The sequence below is a fragment of the Papilio polytes genome, unplaced genomic scaffold, assembly GCF_000836215.1.
Source record: "Papilio polytes unplaced genomic scaffold, Ppol_1.0 DF822845.1, whole genome shotgun sequence".
In the NCBI taxonomy this organism is placed as follows: domain Eukaryota; kingdom Metazoa; phylum Arthropoda; class Insecta; order Lepidoptera; family Papilionidae; genus Papilio; species Papilio polytes.
This window is the reverse complement of record NW_013526359.1, coordinates 4,515,810-4,537,996: the sequence shown is the minus strand read 5'-3', so window position 1 is coordinate 4,537,996 and position 22,187 is coordinate 4,515,810. Positions and strand designations below refer to the sequence as shown.

At 33.9% G+C, this 22,187-nt stretch overlaps 1 protein-coding gene across 1 annotated transcript in view; it reads right to left on the bottom strand.

Moving 5' to 3' along the window:
• The window catches only part of LOC106105353 (paired box protein Pax-6), a 40,112-nt gene extending 17,925 nt beyond the window's left edge, over positions 1-22,187 (bottom strand). The window contains exons 1-4 of the mRNA XM_013285644.1: positions 22,109-22,187; positions 14,764-14,989; positions 10,282-10,474; positions 1,917-2,127 (exon numbers count right to left, since the gene is read on the bottom strand). Coding sequence (XP_013141098.1) covers positions 1,917-2,127; positions 10,282-10,474; positions 14,764-14,989; positions 22,109-22,121 — 643 coding nt within the window. The 5' untranslated portion in view covers positions 22,122-22,187. The remainder of the gene's footprint in view (positions 1-1,916; positions 2,128-10,281; positions 10,475-14,763; positions 14,990-22,108) is intronic.

The following is a 22,187-nucleotide window of genomic DNA, read 5'->3' as shown; positions in this document are numbered from 1 at the left end:
AATAAATTATGAGTTTTTATTTTTCTAATATGACTTATTTTCGGTCAGTTATACGAAAGAGGTTTTATGTTTATAATTTTATTATAATTTCATATGAATTAATACCAATATTACAGAGTTGTTTGTATAACAAAATTTTAAATCAAAGTAATGAAAATAAATTATATGAACGTCGAAATACAATTCAAACTAAGTAACAAAGTTAGGGCGCGGCAAACGTTGAACTCCGCAGTTCATATTTTCAGTTATTCGTGAAAATTGGTTGGGGTATTAAATTTACAGAGTTGCAATGTTCAACGAGGAGTTGCGCTAAATTGGTGCTTGTTTGACGACGACGGGAGACTGGCCGGAAAATCATGTAAATGGTTGTCATTATAAAGTAACATAAATTGAACGATTTACAAATATTACTACATCAACTCATTCAATCAGTTTTTTCTCATTTAAAATTTTCTTGCAGTACCAAGAAATTGGAACGAACATCAAAATGTCTCTAAGTATACTTACTTGCATTTGTTTCAACATATCAATTTTGTAAGTATAATAATAGATTTTTCTTACATTTCTCAATCTAAGCACGTAACTTATACACATATAAAGTAATATATGTAGAAATAAATATATAGAACACGAATAAGTCTCCGAGGTGTTCCATAAACGTAACAACGGGGTAACTACCCCCTTTCTACCCTCACCACTACCGCCATTCAAGAAAATTGAGGAAAGCATTGCCAGGGTTAGACGTTATAAATTTTCTTTTACAAACGTAACGAGTTTTCATATAAAAATCTTTTTTGTTTTACAAAAGCTTGAAGTTAAAGTTAAAGTATTATTTGAAAAAAAAAAACTTAATAGAGAAATATATTTACTTAAAATGATTTTATTGAAAATTAAATGAAATTTGCATATAATTTTGCAGATTTAATAGCTTTTAATCATAGTAATATTATAAATGCGAAAGTTTAGATGGATGGATGGACGGATGTTTGTCAGAGTTTGTAAGAGTGTGTAAACGGCAGAATGTATTTCGATGAACTTTGTTATATATGTACCGGTCAGCCTGGAAGAACATATAGGCACTTTTGTTTTTTTTAAATTCCAGACGTCGAATCCCATCGGCGGAGTCGCGGGCGAAAGCTAGGATTTCATAAAAAGTGCTAAAGTATTCTAAAGCATAACTTATGCAATAGTAGAGCGATACATTATTTTTCTTAAATATTATCACAGGCCTCGATTACATTATTTAACATCATAACCATCAAAATCCACAAAAGATTATCAATCTAAATATTAAAATATTATTATATCATAACTGTGGTGTGCCAACCCTATCCGCGTTGAGTTCCCAAAGGCAGTGCGCGAGGCAGGTTCAAAGAGAAATAGAAAAAGGACATCGTCACATCTCCTCTCAACATGACAGTACTATGTACTTGCGTCACTACACATTCCTACAAATTTACTGTACAAAATCATTTTATTTGTAACCTATTTCTTTGCAAAAATATTTTTAATGGCAGAAATTACATTTGAATAGTTATATATAGAAGGTAGATAACATCTAACAAAACCATTAAAAATTAGATAAATACGAAACTATTATGATCGATTGTTTAAAATACTAGCTGTTGCTCGCGACTTCGCCCGCGTAAAATCAAAAAAAAAATAGTAAACATATAGCTTATTTTACTCAGTGATAACATAGCTTTTTAATGGAGCAAAAATTTTTCAAATCGGTCCTGTAGTGTTTGAGTTATTTCAATACATATAAAAATTCAAAAATCTAAATTATTCCTTATTATAATATTAATATAAGTATAAAAGTATAGATATTGCAAACCCGTACAATGTTCCACTGTATAAAACAGTATAAACCAGGAGTATGTTCCACGGTATAAAATATGGAACATGGTGCATACCTCTTTTATGTTCCTCCGTTGTCCTGTTGAGCTGCGGCGGCAGTGGCGGGGGTATCGCAGGCGCGGGCGCCGGAAGACCAGGGTACCACCATCCGCTCGCCGCCTGGCCGTTGAACATCCTCAGTTTCTCGTACACGCTGTCGTTCTGCGCGGACGCAGCTTGCTCCTTCTGCGACGCGAGGTTCCGTAACACTCGATTTATTGATGAGACCTAATGAAAAAGACCACTTAGATACTACGTGCATAGAAATGTGGTAAATAAAGCGAGTGAAGAATAAATTTTTAGCCCGTTGCCATAAATGAAGATAAAGCTAAGAAAACAAACATTTTGTTAAATATTTCCTTGCGTTGTTAAGAAAGCAAAGTATAAACTAGGTCAAGTTTCGCTCTTATAGGTTATATTATAGGTAAATAAAAGATGATATTGTTACTACAAATTCGTCTTACAATGAATTCATATAAAAGCCTGAGATTAAAAGATATTTTAATATCTAAAAAGAAAGAAGATTAATAAAAGCAAAATAAGAACTTTTTCTCAAAAGAATTTGCCGATTATTTCGACTATCGAAGCGTGTCTTAACTATTACGATTCAATTTTCATTGACGAAATCCAAAATGGCCACCCGTAACCGATTCTCATTATAAATAATTGGATACAAATAAAATTTCCATGTCCACCAAACTGTAAACAACTATCTAATAGGAAATAAATTGTCAGGCCTCCCCGCCCTTTAAAGTTCGTACACGTGTAATTTAAAATCTAATATGATTACTAAATTCCAATCGGGACGCTCAAAGGGACACAGATTAGGGAACCACCCTTCTCCTCCCACACTGTTCCTAAAAACCCCAATATCTATCTACTTTCGGCGAAAAAGCACGCATGCGTGAAAAACCTGGCACACACAAATATAACAACCTATGTGTATGCCCATTTTAACACGTAGGTCCTGCCTTTTATACTTCTATCTATGTATTACTCCGGTGGGGCGTCCCTAGATATTATATCTGTTTTCTTGTTGCCAGGCAACGAGGAAAATGTATTTTTCCCCGCCGCGGGCCGGGAAGGCGATGTGGGGGTTGCGATTTTATTATCGCGAATGTGCGCCGTTAAATGCTGCGCTGAATTTTTATAATCGATTGTTAGTACTTTTTGAATACCAATGTACCGCTAATACATAAGACGAGGAGATTCGAATTAGAATTTAAAATGGAGTGAATTTTTAGAACTTTACATTTCCACAATATATTTAACTTGTAAAAACAAAAGCTGGCAATTCAGTATATGTTTTGTAACATTTTGTTCGGGAACGCTTCACGATTCCCTGTTTTAATCCGTTGTTCCGCTAATGGAAGGTAATGTTCGCACAGACTAGACTAGTCCGGGATGGAACATGAAATAAAAAACCGTACTTGCATTTTAATCTTCTATGCTGGTTATAAGCTTGAGTTTTTTATTTGTTGTAAAGCTAATGGATATATCGTAAACTTGATAGAATAAATATAAGCGATATTTTAATTGGATTTTTAATTTTGCGATTATTTTCAACCTAACTTGTTTATGTAGTGATATTCACAATTTAAAGTGATCATATAATATAAATTTTACGCAAAATAAAAGAAGTACAATATTTATATAGAATAATTCTTATTAGAATTAGTTGTAACTCTCATATCTTCTTATCCAATTAAAATACGTCCAAAATATTCAACCGTTTCCAATTACAAAAATCTGTTTCGTAGACAGATCACAGAAAAAAAGAATTTTCGAATTTCGAACACGACACCATCCAATAGGAGAGGTGCATTTAAAATACGACTTCTGTTTTTGACAGCTCTTTAACCAATCAGATCGGAACGGGGCACAGATTAAAGAGCGACTGTACGTGTGTCGTATTAGAATTTGAAAAAGGATTTATCTTTTTGCTGTACGATTTAAATGTGTACCACGAACGAAATGTTTTCACGTATTTTATAGCCGACATATTAATCAATACTACAAAGAATTCAGGACATATATTACAATAATACAATTCGTATTATATACATTAAATGGTAAAGAATGTGAGACGGTACATAGATTTAGTATAGAACTTTTAGTTTTGAATTAAACTTTCCCATGATTAATTCTGCAACAAATATATTCTAGAGAGTTCTTGCTGGCTTGTCGTTGTATCACCTTTGACGTTAACGTATTATGTATCTCATTGGTGAATGAAACCAGTATAGGGACATCATAAGGCAAGAGCATATATCATATTTCGCGACAAGACCTGTGATAGTTGAAGAGCTACAGGGTTGCGGTAAATCGAATTTAATAAGGCATGTTTAATAGGCGACATTCAAACTTTGACACATTCTAAATTTTTTTAAGTCTTCGCAGAACGTTTGTTAAAGTTTGTTAAATAAATAACATTATATTCTCATTAAGATAATAATATAAAAATTGTTTTCCAGATAAGGAAAGAGATGTTGTTCGGCCGAGTGCATTTTTACTTTGATTAATAAAAAAATTAATTTCTCCAATGGCAACCCTATAGCAATAGAGCGGTGTAAAGTGCGCGGGCGTTCGTACGTCACGGTGACATTGACAGGTGTCACGTGGCGCGCAGCTCATTACCCCGCGCGAGACAAGCGATAGATCATCGATCCTATGTTAGAGATCCATGGGCACGGCGCCGGTGGTCCGTAGTACTGGCCACATAAAAACTACTAACAAGATCTGCATTTACGCGGATAATCGATTTTGTTATTGATCGATTGCTCTCTTCGTTTGTTTTGAAAGTTTTTTTTTGTCTAGTTCCGTATAATGTGGGCGGTTTTCGAATTTGTCATCTAAAGTGATATGATGATGGCATAGCGAATAAGATTTTTTTCGCATTTTTTGTTTTACTATAGGGGTAAAAAAGTTTTAACGCGAACATTTTATGTTCGGCGAAGCTTTTGTTTTAGTAGAATTAATTTTACTTGGTAATTATCATCTATTACGTGTTGTTACTGAATTATTAGTAATTAATTAAAATATCAATGTAAATAGCAAATGGGATTTTTTACAACCGATTCTCGATAAGTGATTCGATGAGTGGCAAATCGCTTTTATATAGATACAAAAACCTATCAATAGTACAGACCCCTCGACATTTCCTTAGTCCATTCAACGTTCAGATACCTATGCGATATCCGGACAAAAGCCATTACGCTGAATACAAATACCATCAGACAAGGGGGATGCAAACCCCATGGAATTACGACTAGCATTACCTACATCGGTATTATCTATAAACATTTTAACGTGCGCGCTTAACCCGAGGAGACCCGTTCGATTCCCCGGTGATGCGCGGTTTGGAGGGTGCGGTTTGGTTCGGGGGCGATTTTTTGCAAAACCCCTGGGACGCCGAGATTGGTTAGTTTCGCGGTATATTTGGAGTTCGTGAAAGAGATCGAGTTATCGCATTTTATAAATTAACAACGATTTAATTTGGAATTTAAGATTTTGTAGTAAGGTTCTTTATTGATTTTGTCTGGTTTATGTGAATTGAATAAAAAAGGAACTGACAAACGATTATTGGAGCCAGAGGTAAGTGGGAAAGAAAGGAGGTCAAGGAATGATGTAATCTTATTGTTATTAAACTTAAAACGAAAAAAAAAACACTTTTAAAAGCCCCATGTGTTGTATCTTTTTACCATAAACTTATGTAATCCTGTACTTGTTTTTGTCACGACGAGGCGACTCACGCAATCGTATCAAATTTAGGGTATTTTAAGGTCCTTTAAATTGTGTAAATAAACAAAATAAGTACTCGATTTTGTTTATAACGGAGTGGTTTAGAATACCGTTGTAACTGCCAGTATTATTCTAAAAAAAGATATACCAGCTAAATTCTATTGAATTGTATTCTATTGAGTTAATAGTATAAATATCCCTTGTCTAAAACAGTGGGCAATGTCTAATAGAGATGTGTCACAGTGTGTAGGAAGCAAGTGAGCGCATCGCGGCGTGTCGGAGAGGGCAACAAACACCGCGGCACGTGTTCACGTCGATTTTATTATTAACTGGAATCAATGTTACGCTATTTTATTCGTATTTCATTTATCAGAAAACAGACTCTTTCCTATTTTTCAAACTCAACTCATTGTTACTATTTTAAGGTTATAATAAAAGATCTTTTAATTCATATTTTTGACATTGACTTGTTCTGTTTACTTCATTTGTTTAAAAGAAAAAAATTTGATGCATCTCTGCACTAAGGCTCGTTACCAGAACGAAGTTTGACGTTTTGATCGATTTAAAAATTTGATGCATAACAAAATAATCTCCAATTACGGTCGTTTGCGTGTTAACGAAAACGAAACCGGCCTACATACGGCTACGTATTACAGCACACTGCACGCAGAAGCCCCGAAACTGCGCGTCGGTAGCGTTTCGGCGGTGTCGAGTTGCATACTGTCGCGTTCACCTCGATCGGGTATTCCAAATTCAAATTGGCCGTGTCCAAAATTCTACGTTCCTTGACCACGTTCGGATATACGCTCCAGCATTTTGTATCTTCTAATCACGTTCAATAAAAACATCATTTTTTCTAAGTTTAACAGTTTAAGAAGTGTCTAATAATCTTATTAGCAATAGCACACGTAATGAATGTTTTCATATCATATCATTACTAGACCCATTTTAGTAAATATTTCGGAGGTTAGCCATCAATTCCTATGCCTCTACGAGTCGTTGACGTTAATCCGTGTGACAAGGGCGGCGATACAGTCCGGTGCAGGCCTACATTCGATCTCCGCGAGTGTGAATGCGACAACAAATGTTCTGTGCACTCACGCGTGAAACGTGGCATTATGGTACACAAGCCTGAGCACGGAACGTCGTAAGTCAAGAACTTATTTCTCTTTTTACGTTTTCAAATTCACCGTTTTGGTAGAATGTTGTTTTCTTTCCATTTTCAACATTTCCATTTTTAACAAGGTAAAAGTGAATCGGTTTCTAAATGTAGGACCAAAGTGTTTGCATTAAAATTTGATTTTAGTTCTCAAGTAAATTCAGAGATTCGCTGCAATATTAACAAATATCGAAATTTAAGATATATGTTATAATTGAGAAAATTAGCGACTATTTTTGATATTATGATGTCTAGACAAGCTTTTATTTCATTTGGAAAGCGGATTAGAAAGACAGTGAAATAACATTTTCCAAAACAGAATTAGGTACTCCGTACTAAGTACTGCGTCTAAAGAGGTCCGTTGTAAGGAGATCTGAATTGTCTAACTTAGAAACGGCGTCGACTTAAGTCTTTACGTCGTCGAAATGAAATCGATTGTCCCGCGTATTTTTGTTCAACGTCTGTAAGAAACAGAACGCCCATTCGACCGTTACTGAGCCACGCAGCGGTGATATTCTGTCTCGCTCTGACGCGTGTGTGACTGTATTATCCATACCTTTCGTCTATTTGCTCAGTGGGCTATGCGTGGGTAGTCATAAAAATAGCCCCTTTGGCGCCGAATCTTCCGAGCCCTCGGCATTTCAATTTAGCGTCCGACCTCTTGTTACACCGTGTGGTTGTTTGAATGTTATACAGTAGATTTTTATTGCGAATATTATTTGTGAATTCGATAAACTCTGTTTACTGTAGATAGAAAGGAGTCTAGTCACTCGACGAATAATTTAGTATTTAAGGCAAGACTAGTAAAGAAGAACGTTTTGGAGAAGAATGAATATTGTCTCTACTTTTGCTCCTTTTGCTTTTTTATTTGCGACTAGTCTAGTTAACGTAATAGTAAAATCAGTAGATTTAGGAGTAGAAATATTTAGAGGTTTAAAAGGACAAATGGTCTTTCAAAATAGTCCTGAGCCTTTTAATGGAACAACAAAGCAGTTTGTTGTCTAATTTACCCAAAAATATCATACTTGTACATGTCAATATAAAACGAGGAGATATTTGTTAAGCAATAAATTATTCCTTCAAACTCAACAAATACCACTACAAAACCTATAACATGGACACTCCAAATTTTTTCTACCTACCCAACTGTATTGTGTCACTGAGTGTTTACATCGTTCTGTATAAATTCGCGAAACACATTCGTAGTTTTGACATTATTAACAGAAAAATTGGCTCGATGAATGATGTCGGTGGACGAAAAAAAAATTACAATATACCTTTGATATTTTTTGCGCTCGCCGACCGGCAGATGTCGTTTCGAAGTGTCGGCTTCGATTACCAACGTTGTCAGCTCGAGTACAGCTTTATTTTTCGTTGTATACGATATTTTTCATAGTGATCGTTGGATTATAAATGTATTTCATCATGTCATTTAAAATTTTACGGTTATTTTCATTTATTTTAATTGAGAATTTTTGTATTTATTTCTTAATAAGAAATTTTGCAATTAAACATGATTTCGGCATAAAATTCTTTGGGACAAAAATATTCAACACCTTAATTAATCAAACATAAGAAACTTCATGACATTTCGTAAACTGATTAGTATAATAATTACTTAGATAACATTTAAAAGCCTCCATATTATTTTTTTAAATTCATAATAGATCAGATAAAATGATAACTCTATTATTGTACGACAAAGAAGTAATAAACTTCCAACATCAACATTGAAGATGATTTTGTATGAATCGAACATCAGCAGAGTGGACTCCACTGCATTATGTTCTCGAAGGGATCACCTGGACAATGGACGTCTCCCAAACATTTAGAATTTTTAATGTGATGAAATTGGATTAAGGACCAAGTGTTGTCGTTTAATATATCCAATTGTGTCCAAGTGTGACCATGATTTTGACTTAAATGGAAATAAAAATGATGAACACATGATATTTCAAATAATAATAATAATTGCTATTATCATAATGGTTACTATGTCCATAAAATTCTACACTCAGGTATTACTTAGACAACAAACGAAAAATGTATTTGTTTTAATAATTACTATTTTTTTTGTTTACAATAAAAGTTTAAAACGAATGTAGATATAGGGTCTGTCCAACCAAATAATAAATTGTCTAATAACAATTGAACGGATATATGATGGAAATATCGGATATTATTCCCTGACAATGACGTTATTTTTAAGATATCTGAGCCTCTATCAGCCAGTGGTGGGACAGGCCCTAAGATATAGATTTCATCAGGCATTTTTATATTAAATTATTAAAGGCTAGCGCTCAGGGAAAAATACACGTCAGTGATAGCCATTTAACAATTAGTTACTTAACTCCTATTCAAATTTTGCACAATAAATCAATCCTTATTAACAGTCTAAAATCATGGTCACCCTATACTACACAATAACAAGACATATGTTCGGTAAATTTAATTAAATTTAACAAATATTGAAAGTTGTTTGGACACGGACATTGTCGTTTTAAATACTTTTGTATTTTTTGCCTATTCAAAAGGTATAGACATGTGTGCGAAATTATGTTCTATGAGTGGACGTAAAATTTTGAATAAGAAAACGAATTCATAGATGTCCCTTCCAGAAGTTTCTTTTGGTAAACAAACGTTACTTGTGATAATACAAACATTATAACTTGTAATAAATCAGTTTAAGTTTTCTACTTATTAGTCTTACTAATATTATAAACGAGAAAGGATAGATTGATGGATGGTAAGAGTTTGTAGCCTAAACTATAAAGATCTCAATGATATTTAGCATAGATGTAGAGGATAGACGTTAGACCACATAGGCAACATTTTGTTTTTCAATTAATTCCACAAGAACGGAGTCGTGGGCGAAACATAGTTTAACATAAAGATTTTAATAGTTTCTTAATCAAAACATATAAGATAGTTCACGAGTTGTAATAGAAAATTCAGCTCAAACCTCTCAGAAGCACAAGGACAAACTATTGGATTTGCTCAATTGAACTTTGTAAGAGACAACTTTTAGAATCGACTGGAACTTCTACTTTGAGATACATCTATGAGTAAAGGTTAATCGCTTTAATATAGCATTTATTTAAATTGTGATTGAAATTACTAGTTATGTTTACAACTAGCTGTTGCTCGCGACTTCGCCCTCTTGAAATTAATAAATATAACCTATATTACTCACAGATAAATTACCTTTCTAACGGTGAAAGAATTTTTAAAATCGGCTCAGTAGTTTTTGAATGATACCAATACATACAAAAATACAAACCTTTTATAATATTAGAATGCGATGTTAGTCTCCTATTAATTTGTAGCATTTGCTGTGACATAACCATTACTTCTAAAACCAGATAATACAAAAGTCTATAGGTTAATCTACATTGCTATCTCTGTTTTTCCTTAAAGAAGGGAAGGGATGGATATATGTTTTTGTAAGTGTCTCGGCAATGGAAACCAATGATAATACTCACGCTCGGTATGTTGTCGTTATTGCACACGTTCTCGCTGAGCAGGCGGTCCCTGATCTCCCAGGCGAAGATTGAGGGACACTCGCGCTTGTAATCGGCGATCTTCTGCACCACCGGTGTTGTCGCCACCCGCGGCTTAGAACCTCCGATAGCGCGGGGCTTTATCGACCCCGTCTCGTAATATCTGCGTGCGAAGCTGAACTTAGTTTGGATTGTGGAATGTGGTGAGATCGTAATTTACACAGATAAAAAAATTGAAACGTCAAATGTCAACAGTAGGCTACTAGTGTTTAAAGGAACATATAAATGACTTAGTAGTCGAGGATTCGAATTCTAAAAATCTAGTTTTCTTGGTCATATCTTAACCCAGGCCTAAAGCCTAAATGGAATAAGTTGCAGGAAAATAAGTAAAATTTGAACGACGATTAAAAATTTTAAGAATTCTTGAATCTAATTGTAAAAACCAATAATCCCGATTGACTATACCCCAAAGTTAAGAACAAAACATCTAGAAAGATTTTATTCAATAAGATTTAACTATTTTTAAATATATCAAATAATGTCGACTATGTTACGAATATAGAAAACATTTTCTCGGCCCAACTTAAAAGGCATTAGTACACAATTACCAATACAATCTCTTCAACTATCCCCTTAACTTGAAGTACCTATACAAACATTATACAACTTAGATTTGCCAGTGCGTAGTAACTTGTGAAATGTATCTTAAGATCAAAGGCATAAGGATTTTGGAACTGGCAAAGATTTAGCTGATAACTTTGGGTACAGGATGTACTCAAAAACATTGTTAAACGGATTTATTGTAAGTTAATGCAGATGTTATTACAATATATTTTTTTTAATCAATAAATACTAGGTTTTAAATGCAATAATATTAAGAAGAATTCAACGAATGTTTCATGTCAAAACTATAAAGTATATTTTTTATTAAATAAAAAAACGCAATATTGCAAAAATCGAATAAGCATCTATCGTTTGACAGCACACGTCACTGAATCAACAGAATCGTAAAAAAAAACAAGTTCGAATCGAAAAAGCTGCCAGATTCAAAAACTGCGCCAGATAAAGAGAAAAAACGGGTCAGATTAAAAATAACAACGTAAAATGTCAACGCTTCTAAACAATATTGGTAGAGCGTGTCATCTGTCGATAATACTCGAGTTGGAGGACTATTAGTCGAGCAGTGTCGCCCTTGGCAACGGGTAATCGGTTTCGCCTTGGGCGTAGGATTTTGGAATAAGTCTCGTTGTGTGTAAAAAAAACTACAGTTTAATTGACTAGCATAGATTTACGGTACAATCCTAATCTCACAGAAACTATCGGTTTTTGTCTTTTTTTTTTAATGAAACTTAGATAAGATTAAAAGATTGATTTTTTGATTTACTTGCAACATTTTAAAGACAATCCAGATTTCATTTAAAATCTTTGTTAAAACTCATTATGGAATAACTATACTAAATATTTTATTAAAAAAATATGCGATGTAAATGTTACAAGATCTACAGATATAACTCATTAAAATTAATAAATCCGGCGAACTAATTACAAGTAGACAAAAAGGTCTCATACCGGTAAATCGTACAATAGAACGACGGCACAGAAATTGCGAACAATTTAGCGTCCAACCGCGCGGTTATTGCAAACGACAACAATAAATTGATCGAAATCAGTTGCGTTCGGTTCTAATAATGCGATACCGAATCGTTTACCATCATTAACTTGTTGTTAGCAATAACTGCGTTTGTATTACAAATGTATCTTATATAGTTATTCTCGTGTATAGTTTGAGGGGGGTCGAAGATTAGATTCAGAATTTTCCAGGGGGTCGAAATTAATAGAACTCTTATCGGAAATTGTTTTTATAGAGATTATCCTCGAAACGGCTGTGCGTAAGTACTTTGGTGAACGGCTTAAAACTAAATATGTTAGAACTTTAAAGCTTTAAGATGAAATTTTCAATTAAAAAACTAAGGTATTGCATTTTAAAGCCAGATAGGCATTTAGGCGCTTTTTTATATTGTATTAAATGAGAATAACAAATTGAAATAGATTTCTGTACTCAACGATATGTTACGAGAGAAAAACATAATAATCCAATTATTGCACTTAGTGAATGAAGAATAAAAATAACTTTAACCAATTGAAGTATAAAAAACCGTCACAAAATCAATTCGGATAACACATAGTCGGAGAGCTAAGCACTTGAAAACAAAATCAAGAATGAAACGGAAAGCAGCGGGGGTGCTTCTTAATTAGGATTCCCGCCACGCTTGCCTTTCTGCAGACCCCCAAGAAGTAACCCCTTTCAGTAATTGGCACGATAAGAATGTCTAGGGGTGTGTGGGAAAAATACCATGAGGTGCATTTGCAGCCACGGTTTTATATGATCAAACCCTCAGATTTTCCAGTTCCAAAATAAAGAGAAATTCATGCACTTTTCGCTCACCATTACTCACTAGTTTCCTATGATTTGGTATGGTCTAAATGGCTTGATCTCTTCCACTTTCAAAATTTCAATTGAACCGTATATACATTGAAGTTGTACGGATAGCCACACCAAAATACGTGTTAACTGATGGTACTGAGCAGATGGGTGTGGTCGGTGTTGGTGATTATTACTAACTACTATACTAAGCAAGAAACAACTGACAACAAACAAATGACAGGGAAATAGTAAAGACCTACTGAATCTGATGTTATAAACCAAATAAACATTTTATAGAATTACATTTTTATTTGTAATTTATATAAACGAGGAAGTATATTTAATGATCTGTTTTCCTACAATGTGGCCTTTTTATAGCTAGGTATAACAATAATGTAACACGTGTAATGCATAAGTAATTAAATTATAACATAATAGGATTGTTCAATTGTGTAAAACATACTTGTCAGTTGTTGTTAGTCGAGTACAAATTGATTTATATAATTTGAGGCGATCCAAAGAAACTTAATTCTTACTACAATTTCCTGCTAAGTAACAAATATTTAAAAAATCTACAGGTCTTGTAGATGACAGTATTTCTAAAAAAGAGATCCATTGTAGTTATAACATGTGTATTTTCCGACACAATTATAAAAAAACAACTGTTTGTTTTATTATACGAGTAAAAGCATTACAATTGCAAGGGCCGCCGCGAGCGAAACGATCCCCCCGGCCAAATCACTTTCCTATAAGATCTCTTGAAGTGGCGTCAAGCAGTCTGCCGCAGTAGGGGTGCCAATTACCACGAAATAATGTTTTATTTTCATTTTTATTTAGGGGCGGTCGTGGGACAGCCCTGCAAGGCACACCCTGTATTAAAATGCCCAGTTTCTTTGATTGACACTTCAACACAAGTCTTTGATATTGTTCATTGTTCTTTATTGACTTTTCATTTATAATTTTTTAATTCATATGTATTTTTATTAAATTTAAATAATTAATAAGCACATTTTACAAAGAAAACATGCGGTCCTTTAACTCAAAGGTGTATTAAAATACATGAAGACAGATATATGTAGAAGAAATGTCTTCAATTAAAAGAACTGACTGATTATGAAGAGAGTTCAATATATTAAAAATATCAGAATCAACAATAAACAGAATAACATCAAATCTTTATCATTTACACAGAGATATATTTACTTACTGGAATTGAAAACGTATAATCTCATTCGATTCCCTAAGATTGTTTTGCATTTTGGTATGAGCATTTTAAATTTGGATTCAACAGCGAGGGCCGAAATCCTCGCGATAAAATCGCAATCAAACAAATCGGCAGAGAAATTAGAACTCCCTAGTATTGGCACCCTAAAGCACCCTGCGTCGATTCCCACCTCACCCGTAGAGCATGCGTCCATTCACCAAAAACAATACCCCGCCACACTATGGGAATGCAAACTCAAACTATTATAATCGTATTGTATTGATTAAGTCATTGAAATATTTCCTTAATTCTGTCCGCATTTATTGTTCCTTTTATACACCTCTGCAGGTATTATGGGAACCATGTCAATTTGTTAACGCGTGTCCCAAGAATTTGACCCCATCTTACTTGATATAATCGATTCTTACAATTTGTTGACGCTACAATGAAGTCTGCGTCTTTGTTGGGTGCATACGTTCGATTGTTTCATGAAAGTCCTATTATAATACGAAATTGAAAAGAATTCATCATATTTCTTGGTTCTTTAAAAAAACGAACTTTTAAATTAACTGGATACAAGTGATTTTTAAAAATCGTTGGCCATAAATGAACGAAATTCGGGGATTAGACCACACGATGACAAACCACATGACGGAATCCCCGATCTCTTACGTTAGGTGATGTAAATTACGACAATTGAAATGACATTTCTCAGCAAATATATTAGTACCATAATTTATGACAATAAACTGGTCTTTCAAAGGTGGTATTTTATAGCAATACGTCTTTAGGGATTTAATAAAGGTGTAGTTCAACAAACTTGTTATAAACTGACCTGCCAAGTATCTTGGAGACACATCCATTGGAGACTTGGAGGATACGGCTGATGTCGCAGGGTCTTGCTCCTGAATGCGCCAGCTCGACGATCTTCTGCCGCGTTGAGTCGGGCAGCGGCCGGCCGTTGACGTAGACGCCGCCGAGCTGGTTGATGCCGCTATGCCCTGCAGACGAGCAGCCGAACAGCGCGCCGCTGCCCATCGCGGCGCTGTGCATCAGCTCGTCTACAAATACGCCTTCAATTAACAATTAATGTGCGCAATATTTCAAACACAAGGATACATTTTAAGAGGAAACATTTGAGCATCTATTCGTTATTTATAAAACAAAACTGTGTGACAATTTTATAACTGAAGGTTACCAATTAGTCATAAGATGTTATTGGAAATAAGTCACCTAATAAAGAATTAATGTTTTAATCCTACCACATTTTTTTTTCTAAATGTAGGTAGCTAAAAATATAGCCAGCCTCAAATTATAAAAAAAAACATAACTTGAGGATATTGCCAGTTACAAATTCAAAGATAATTTTTGCTTAAATACATAGGGTAGTACCGTGTACCCATTACGCATATTGTCGATGCTACTACCTAATCTTGTTGCTATCCGAATGCAAAGGAAATAACTTCGAGTAATACAATTTGGAAACAAAGAAATATTAAATTAAAGGGATATCCATTCCAATCTTGCTATACAGAATTACGATAGCAGGCGACCGCATAAAAAAGGGCGCAAAACAATGAACTTTTAGCCGACCCCCCACCCTTTAGGGCCTTAATCAAGGCCTGCCCTAAATTCGCCCACAAATTGCATCCAATTGTTCACTTTTTACCGCGAGGCGTGTTTGTAAGGGGTGGGTAAAAAAAGGAATTATCTGTCCGTTGGTTGAACGCATCCGATCTAATGCATCCATTGAGATCTGTTGGCGCGAAAAAATGGCGGGAAAGTTTATAATTGTGCGCAGACAACTGTCACATGGCGGGGACATCTGTAATTTGGTCCAGATTAAAGGCGACGTACGTTAAATCATTATAATTATGAGTTCTCATTAAGGCGATGCCAGTGAATGTCATTTAAAATATTCACAGAATGCTTTTCTCTATCAACGTATTGAAAATTTTTGACCAATTTAACTAAGTAAAGCATAGGGCCTTGCCATAAAACACAACAGTGATTCTAATATATTTTAGGTTTATCATTCGTAAACCCTTATCGAAACTAGCGCCCAGCGTGGATTTTAAACAAATCATATCTTGAACAATAAATTATGATACAATGATACAAATGGAGTCTGTTATATTTATGCTGAGTTATATAACCACGTTGAAATCTATCTATACTAATATAATAAAGCGTAAACACACACTTCTTTGTTGCCTAAGATGACAGCAATCAGATGCATATTTTCGAATAATTCTTTTTCTAATAAAAAGCCCTACACTTACGTCACGCTTAAAGCTAAATATTTTCACGCCATTAAACTTAGAGGTAAATATTTTGGATAAAAACCCTAATTTGGGAAAGAGACCATAAGTTCCTGTCAACATCAAGGAAGCAAGGTTGTCATCATGTTATGTCATTTTGACATTTGCAATTGATAATTTGACACATGTAAACATTGAAATAATATTTTCATAATTTTATGCCGATGAAGTCGCAAGGGTTCAGCTAGTCTATAATATCACCGAGTTAAAACTCACGTTTAACTTAACAGTGCCTAACTATACTTTTTTGGGTTATACAGCAATTCTTTGTTAAAATACGATCCGAACAATCCTAACTTTGTTAAAAATGTTAAAAAATAACGGATCATTCGCCACAATAAGGCGTAGGTCCACACTTCGATAGGGATTAGATAATAATTTGCGGTTTTCTTTCGAACACCGCGAAACCCTTTTTTATCTTAAAATCCTTTTTCACTATCGCCAAGCGGATTATTTTTTTAAACGGGTTAAGGTTTTTTAATACTCTTGTTTAGGATGCGAGGTATCTGCGTAGGCGAACGGATACCTGACCACTTTTGTGAAGATACGTATTTGGTATAAACTATTTGAAAAGATTCCGTCTAAGCTCTGAGGATTTTGCACCGGTGCACTTGAGTCGGGCCTCTTGAGTTTTTGCAAGGAACTAAGCAGATGATAATCGATTTTAGATTTTTTTAATTCTCGAAAATCGCGAAGAATTATTTAACAATTTATTTTTAATATAGTTTGAAATATGGTCTTATTTAACTAATAATGCAAATAAGTTTTGTTTAAGTTCAATTTTAGTACCAAAAGCCTAGCTTAACAACATCGGTTGTTAAAAAACAAGAGTATCTACGTCGTGAAATAAATAACAATCGCCGTACTATATAGAATGGTGATTAAAAAATATTTATACATAATAGAAAATGTTTTGATCGCGTTCGTTGCCCCGCGAAAAGGAATTAGTGCCGACGTTCGCCAATTAAATGACGTATTTTCACGCCGAAGCCCGTTATTAATAACACCTCTTGGTGCTTTACCTTTCGTTGGTCGCGCTAACAAGCGGGCGGCTGTTAAAAGAACAATGGACAATCGCTACGGCAGACCCCCACGCCGTGTTTACATCGACACAATTTACAAGCGTCAGCGTTACTTCGAGAGTTAAGTTTTCAGACTTTGACGTCAGCATTTTTGTCCTTTCTTTGTCCAATTATTACTGAAAATGTAATTCAAGAATTCGAAAAAAAGGGCTCTAAATAAAATTAATAGTGTGTATTCTAAAACATGATAAATGCTTAATGTGTGCCATTTAGGCCACTGGACTGATAGGCTGATGATGAAAATATCGTTTGTTATATGAGTAACGCATGTAATTATTTAATTATATAACAACTGCTTTAGCGATATTTTTTTATAACATACGAGTAAACTATATCATGTTTTATTGTGTTTTAAATAGGTGTAAATTGGTACGCCAGAAGACGGACTTATCGTCTATCGCTTAGACCAAACGAATAGAGCGCAAGTACGCGTGTCGTGTGAGGGAGTGTTTTAATTTCAGAGGTGCAATTTATTCGAGCGATTTATTTTTAATCCTCGTTTTTATGGGCGCGACTCTATAAATTTATGTATAGTTGTAGGTTTATTTTTATTATTTTACACTATTATTTTGCACGGCGCAGTTTCGTATACGCGAAAACAGGCTCCGTGTTTTGGTAGTGTCTACTGGATGTGTGCTGCTTTGGAAATGTGAACGCTATGCTAATTGCTACACGTGTTAGTGTTGTTTTTTTTAATATTAATCATCTTAGATAAATAAGTATCGCTCTAATATATGATCATGTTATTTAGAAATGTGCAAGTGTTTTCAGCATTATTTATTTAACTTGGCAAAATGTTAATATTTGAAAATTTTAGAACTACAATTTTTTTTGTGTTTATCCCAATTCCGAAACTTTTTACTTCAGCAATGCTAGGTTACTAACGAAATTGCAAACACAAAATAACAAAAAAGCACACAATTAAACGAGAACAATTATTTTAAATACGGTATTAAACCAATAAAGGTCAAAAACCAAATTTAAGATGTAAAATTAGACTTCTATATACAAAATATCAAGTGATAATTTTTTTAATTCGTTAACTCGGTACTCAGAGTGGCATTCTAAACGTTTGAATTACATTAAACATTAATCAAGCAATTATATACATCTTTTACATAAGGGTTGTAACCCTGCGTATGACAGTCCACACCTGGCCCTAACCCCTCCACCTATACCCCAATTATTATTATTTTGTATCTGTTTTTGAATTGCTTAAATCTATAGATAGGGGGAAGTTTAATTGTGACAGTAAACGCCATTTTGGATGCATCCAAATCCCGTTTGGATTATGCGGGGTTCGAAACATTTTTTTTGTTATCATTAACGGTTATTTACGTTGAGTTTTATTTTATAAATTTCTATAGCAAATAAATTATGTATGTTAATTTGAAAACTCGTTTGCTTCTGTAAAAAATATACTACTGTAAATAATTAATAAATGTTATTGCTCTGGATGTGATCATTTTGATTCAGTTCAAATGCGTTAACTTCGTTAAAATTTAAAATTATGATAATATTTCACTATACATGATCTCTTTACTTATTTTTCGTTTTTTTTTTTATATATAATTGCCTTTAAAATATGATATGAATCTTTTTAAATAAAACATACTTGCTACGAGTTGGAAAATACATTTTAACAACATTTTTTATATAATTTAGGTTTGATTTTAACCAATGAGTTTTGGATAGATTGAAAATTGTAACATAGTCTGTAGTTTAAAAAAAAAGCAGTAAAAATAGACATATAGTTTTAGTCTATTCTAATCTTGTGCGTAAATATAAATATACAACTATGACAATAACTTTATAAGTATTAACAAACGGTTGATTTTTTTTTGTCACTAAAAATAAAACACTTTTAACGTTTCATTCATGCATCCAGCGCGAGGATCGTTTGTTTCGCTGTGACATAATTTATGGCGCATATCGTCAACCCCGCCCCTTTTAGTGTATGGGCACAGAGAAAAAATAACGTTATTGACAAACGATGCAGTGCTCGAGAGAGTTATGGCGACTACACTGACACTTATGTGCGTTTAACGGAAAAAAGGTTCGCGATTTCTGACACAAGGATCGTTTTATTCTATTTCTTTTTTGGCACAAATACAAGTACGAGAGAATAAGAAATACAACTGCAATTGTTTTTTAATCTATGTTAGTACAAGAAAAGATAACAACTAGTTATATGTAAATTAAATAATTGTTTGTTGTCCAAAACACCGATAGGAACATATGCAAATCGCGTAAGAGAATAAATATTTTTACTGAACATTGACACAGTGTACGATTATCTACATAATTTCTTCGTTCATTTAATATCTAAAATTTCAAGTTGACTTATTGGATCGAAAACATTTTCGAAGAATTGAAAAAATTAGGCGTCCCATATCATTTTATAAAATACCCGTCAACGGACGTCACAGGGTCGCATAAAAAAGGGCTTGGCGCATGCGTCGCGGCGTTCTTTTGTTTTGTTTTTTACGTGGACAACGCGGCCAATGTCTTTAAAGTCATGTAGCTTTATTTTTATACGATAAATTAATAAATCTAATGGCATTTTAAAATAAAACCTGTTTTAAAAACCATCACAAAGAAATATTTTTCTAGGTTTATGTAACATATCCCATTATATGAAAGAAAAGCTACCTACCATGTACAGTATTTTTAAATATCATCCCTCAAATTCCAAAAGTTAACATGATTTTTTTTATGAATTAATACAGTTATTTTCTTTAATATCCAGCTATGTATTAATTACATGCTTAATGATTTATTATGGTCGTTAAAAACAGATTCCTATTTTGAAATAATTGACGGAAAATAACAAGTTCGCATCAAGTACTAGGTCTGCAGAATCGAAGAGGTACTTAATCATTAAAATTCCTTTAACGGCGTGACAAAGAAGATTCTGTTTATCTCATTCTGGCAACCGATTTTCCGGTCTATTTGTCTTTATCTGTCGCTTAATGTGACACAATCGCCGCATGCTCGGTTTGCTTGGCTCGACTTCGGTACGGCTGTAATTATATTTCTGTACCGCGCTCAGCCAAGACGCAAACCGAATTTAAATATTATTTCTGATATTTCCATGCTTTAATCTCTGTTTCCGTTTGAAAATCGAATAGTTTTATTTGTTAAGTGTGCATGTCAACTTATGCAAATTGCGAGGTCTGACATTTTTGCATCTAAGCTAGAAGCTATTTGTGATATTGTTTATAATACCTTGGAATATTAATTGAAAACGTGACAAGGTATCAGATATGACAGAAAAAGAAACTTATTTTTTTATTTTATATAATTTGTCTAGAATAATTCAAACGTAAGTTTTCAATGTTGTAAAGTATTGAAAATTTCAACATCTTAGTACCTACAGAAATATTTTTTACCCATTATTTATTTTATTTATCTCTAAAAATCTATGTTCAATTTAAGACTATATAATTTACAATAACAAATTCCTGATCATAATTCAAGCAACATTAATAAATAACTTAGAAAATGTTTTTTGTAATATTTTAAAAGACTGCAAGCGAATTTAAGTACCGTAGCAAGATAAAAAGTTATAAAATCACTTACTTATTCAAAAGTTGCAACTTGCCAAGACTTTTTTTAACCAGAAACTTAAATTCTAATATCGTTTTAACGATTTTAAAACTTGATTTAGAGCAAGTATTTTTTACAATTTTGTCTATAAACGATGTCCATATTTTAAAGTGATGAGTTTATTCATTATTATTGATATTAGACTTAGAAAGTAAACTACCAGCAAGGTTGATAATGTCTCTTGTATTCTCCAATAATAGACACTCTATTAAGCAGAACACATATCGATAGGAAAGGTTAGAATCGCCTTAAACTAAGTTTGGTGCTGAGCAAATTTCCAGTATAACATGTTATAGTATTCATGCAAATAATTCGAGCTCGATGTGAATTTTACACCCGTTAACGTGGACTAGAATCCATTTTCAGATCGAAATGTTTTACTTTGTTGCATTAAATTGCAACAACTTTGAATAAACTTTAAAACTCTGAAGAATAATTTCGCATCTACTTTTAATTAACTTTAACACTAACAAACTTGTAACACGAAACAGCGAAGCACATTGCATCATTATAACTCAACGTGAAGTTAAGAAAACCTCGTCAAGACGCCGTGACAGCGAGACGGGACCAATATTGTTAACTTGTAAACTATTGTCGACTTGTGCGGTACAAGTTGCATCCTAGTTAGTTCCTTTATTGCCAGTTCTGGGTTCTTGCTTTACGAACTGCGATGTTCGAGTGTTTTGCGGCCAAGTTTCAACTTCTTTGGACGTATGTTTCAGCTTTCAGTTACTATTAAATTCTTGACTATAAGTAGCTGTTCCTATGCATGTGTGAATTCGGTTACGGTTCGAACACGGTGTTAGAAATAATGATATAATAATGAAAACAAACGATCATCTAAAACAGTCTTATGTATATGTGTGTATATATGGTCAAGGTCTTGGTAAACATCAATATCAAAGAGAGATCAACATCATCTCCCCTGCCTTATCCTACTCCCATAGGGTCGCCGCACCGGGTTTTCGTCCTCTAAATAACTAACTATCATCCATCATCTCAATCACCACTCCTTTCTTGGTCATTCCAACTTCCACGCAATCTATCCATCTCTTTCTACGTCTATTTCTCTGTACCACTCCGCAGTCATAACTAAAGTTCTTGTAACCTTGTAATAAGTGGTAAAATAAGAAACTCAATTGATAGTTGTAACGGAGTTAATAGTTACCTTTATGCGGCATTTTCCAGAAGGCTTCTGCCGCCGTGGTGGGCTCCCGCGGCGGCACCAGCCCGCCGACCAGCGTGGC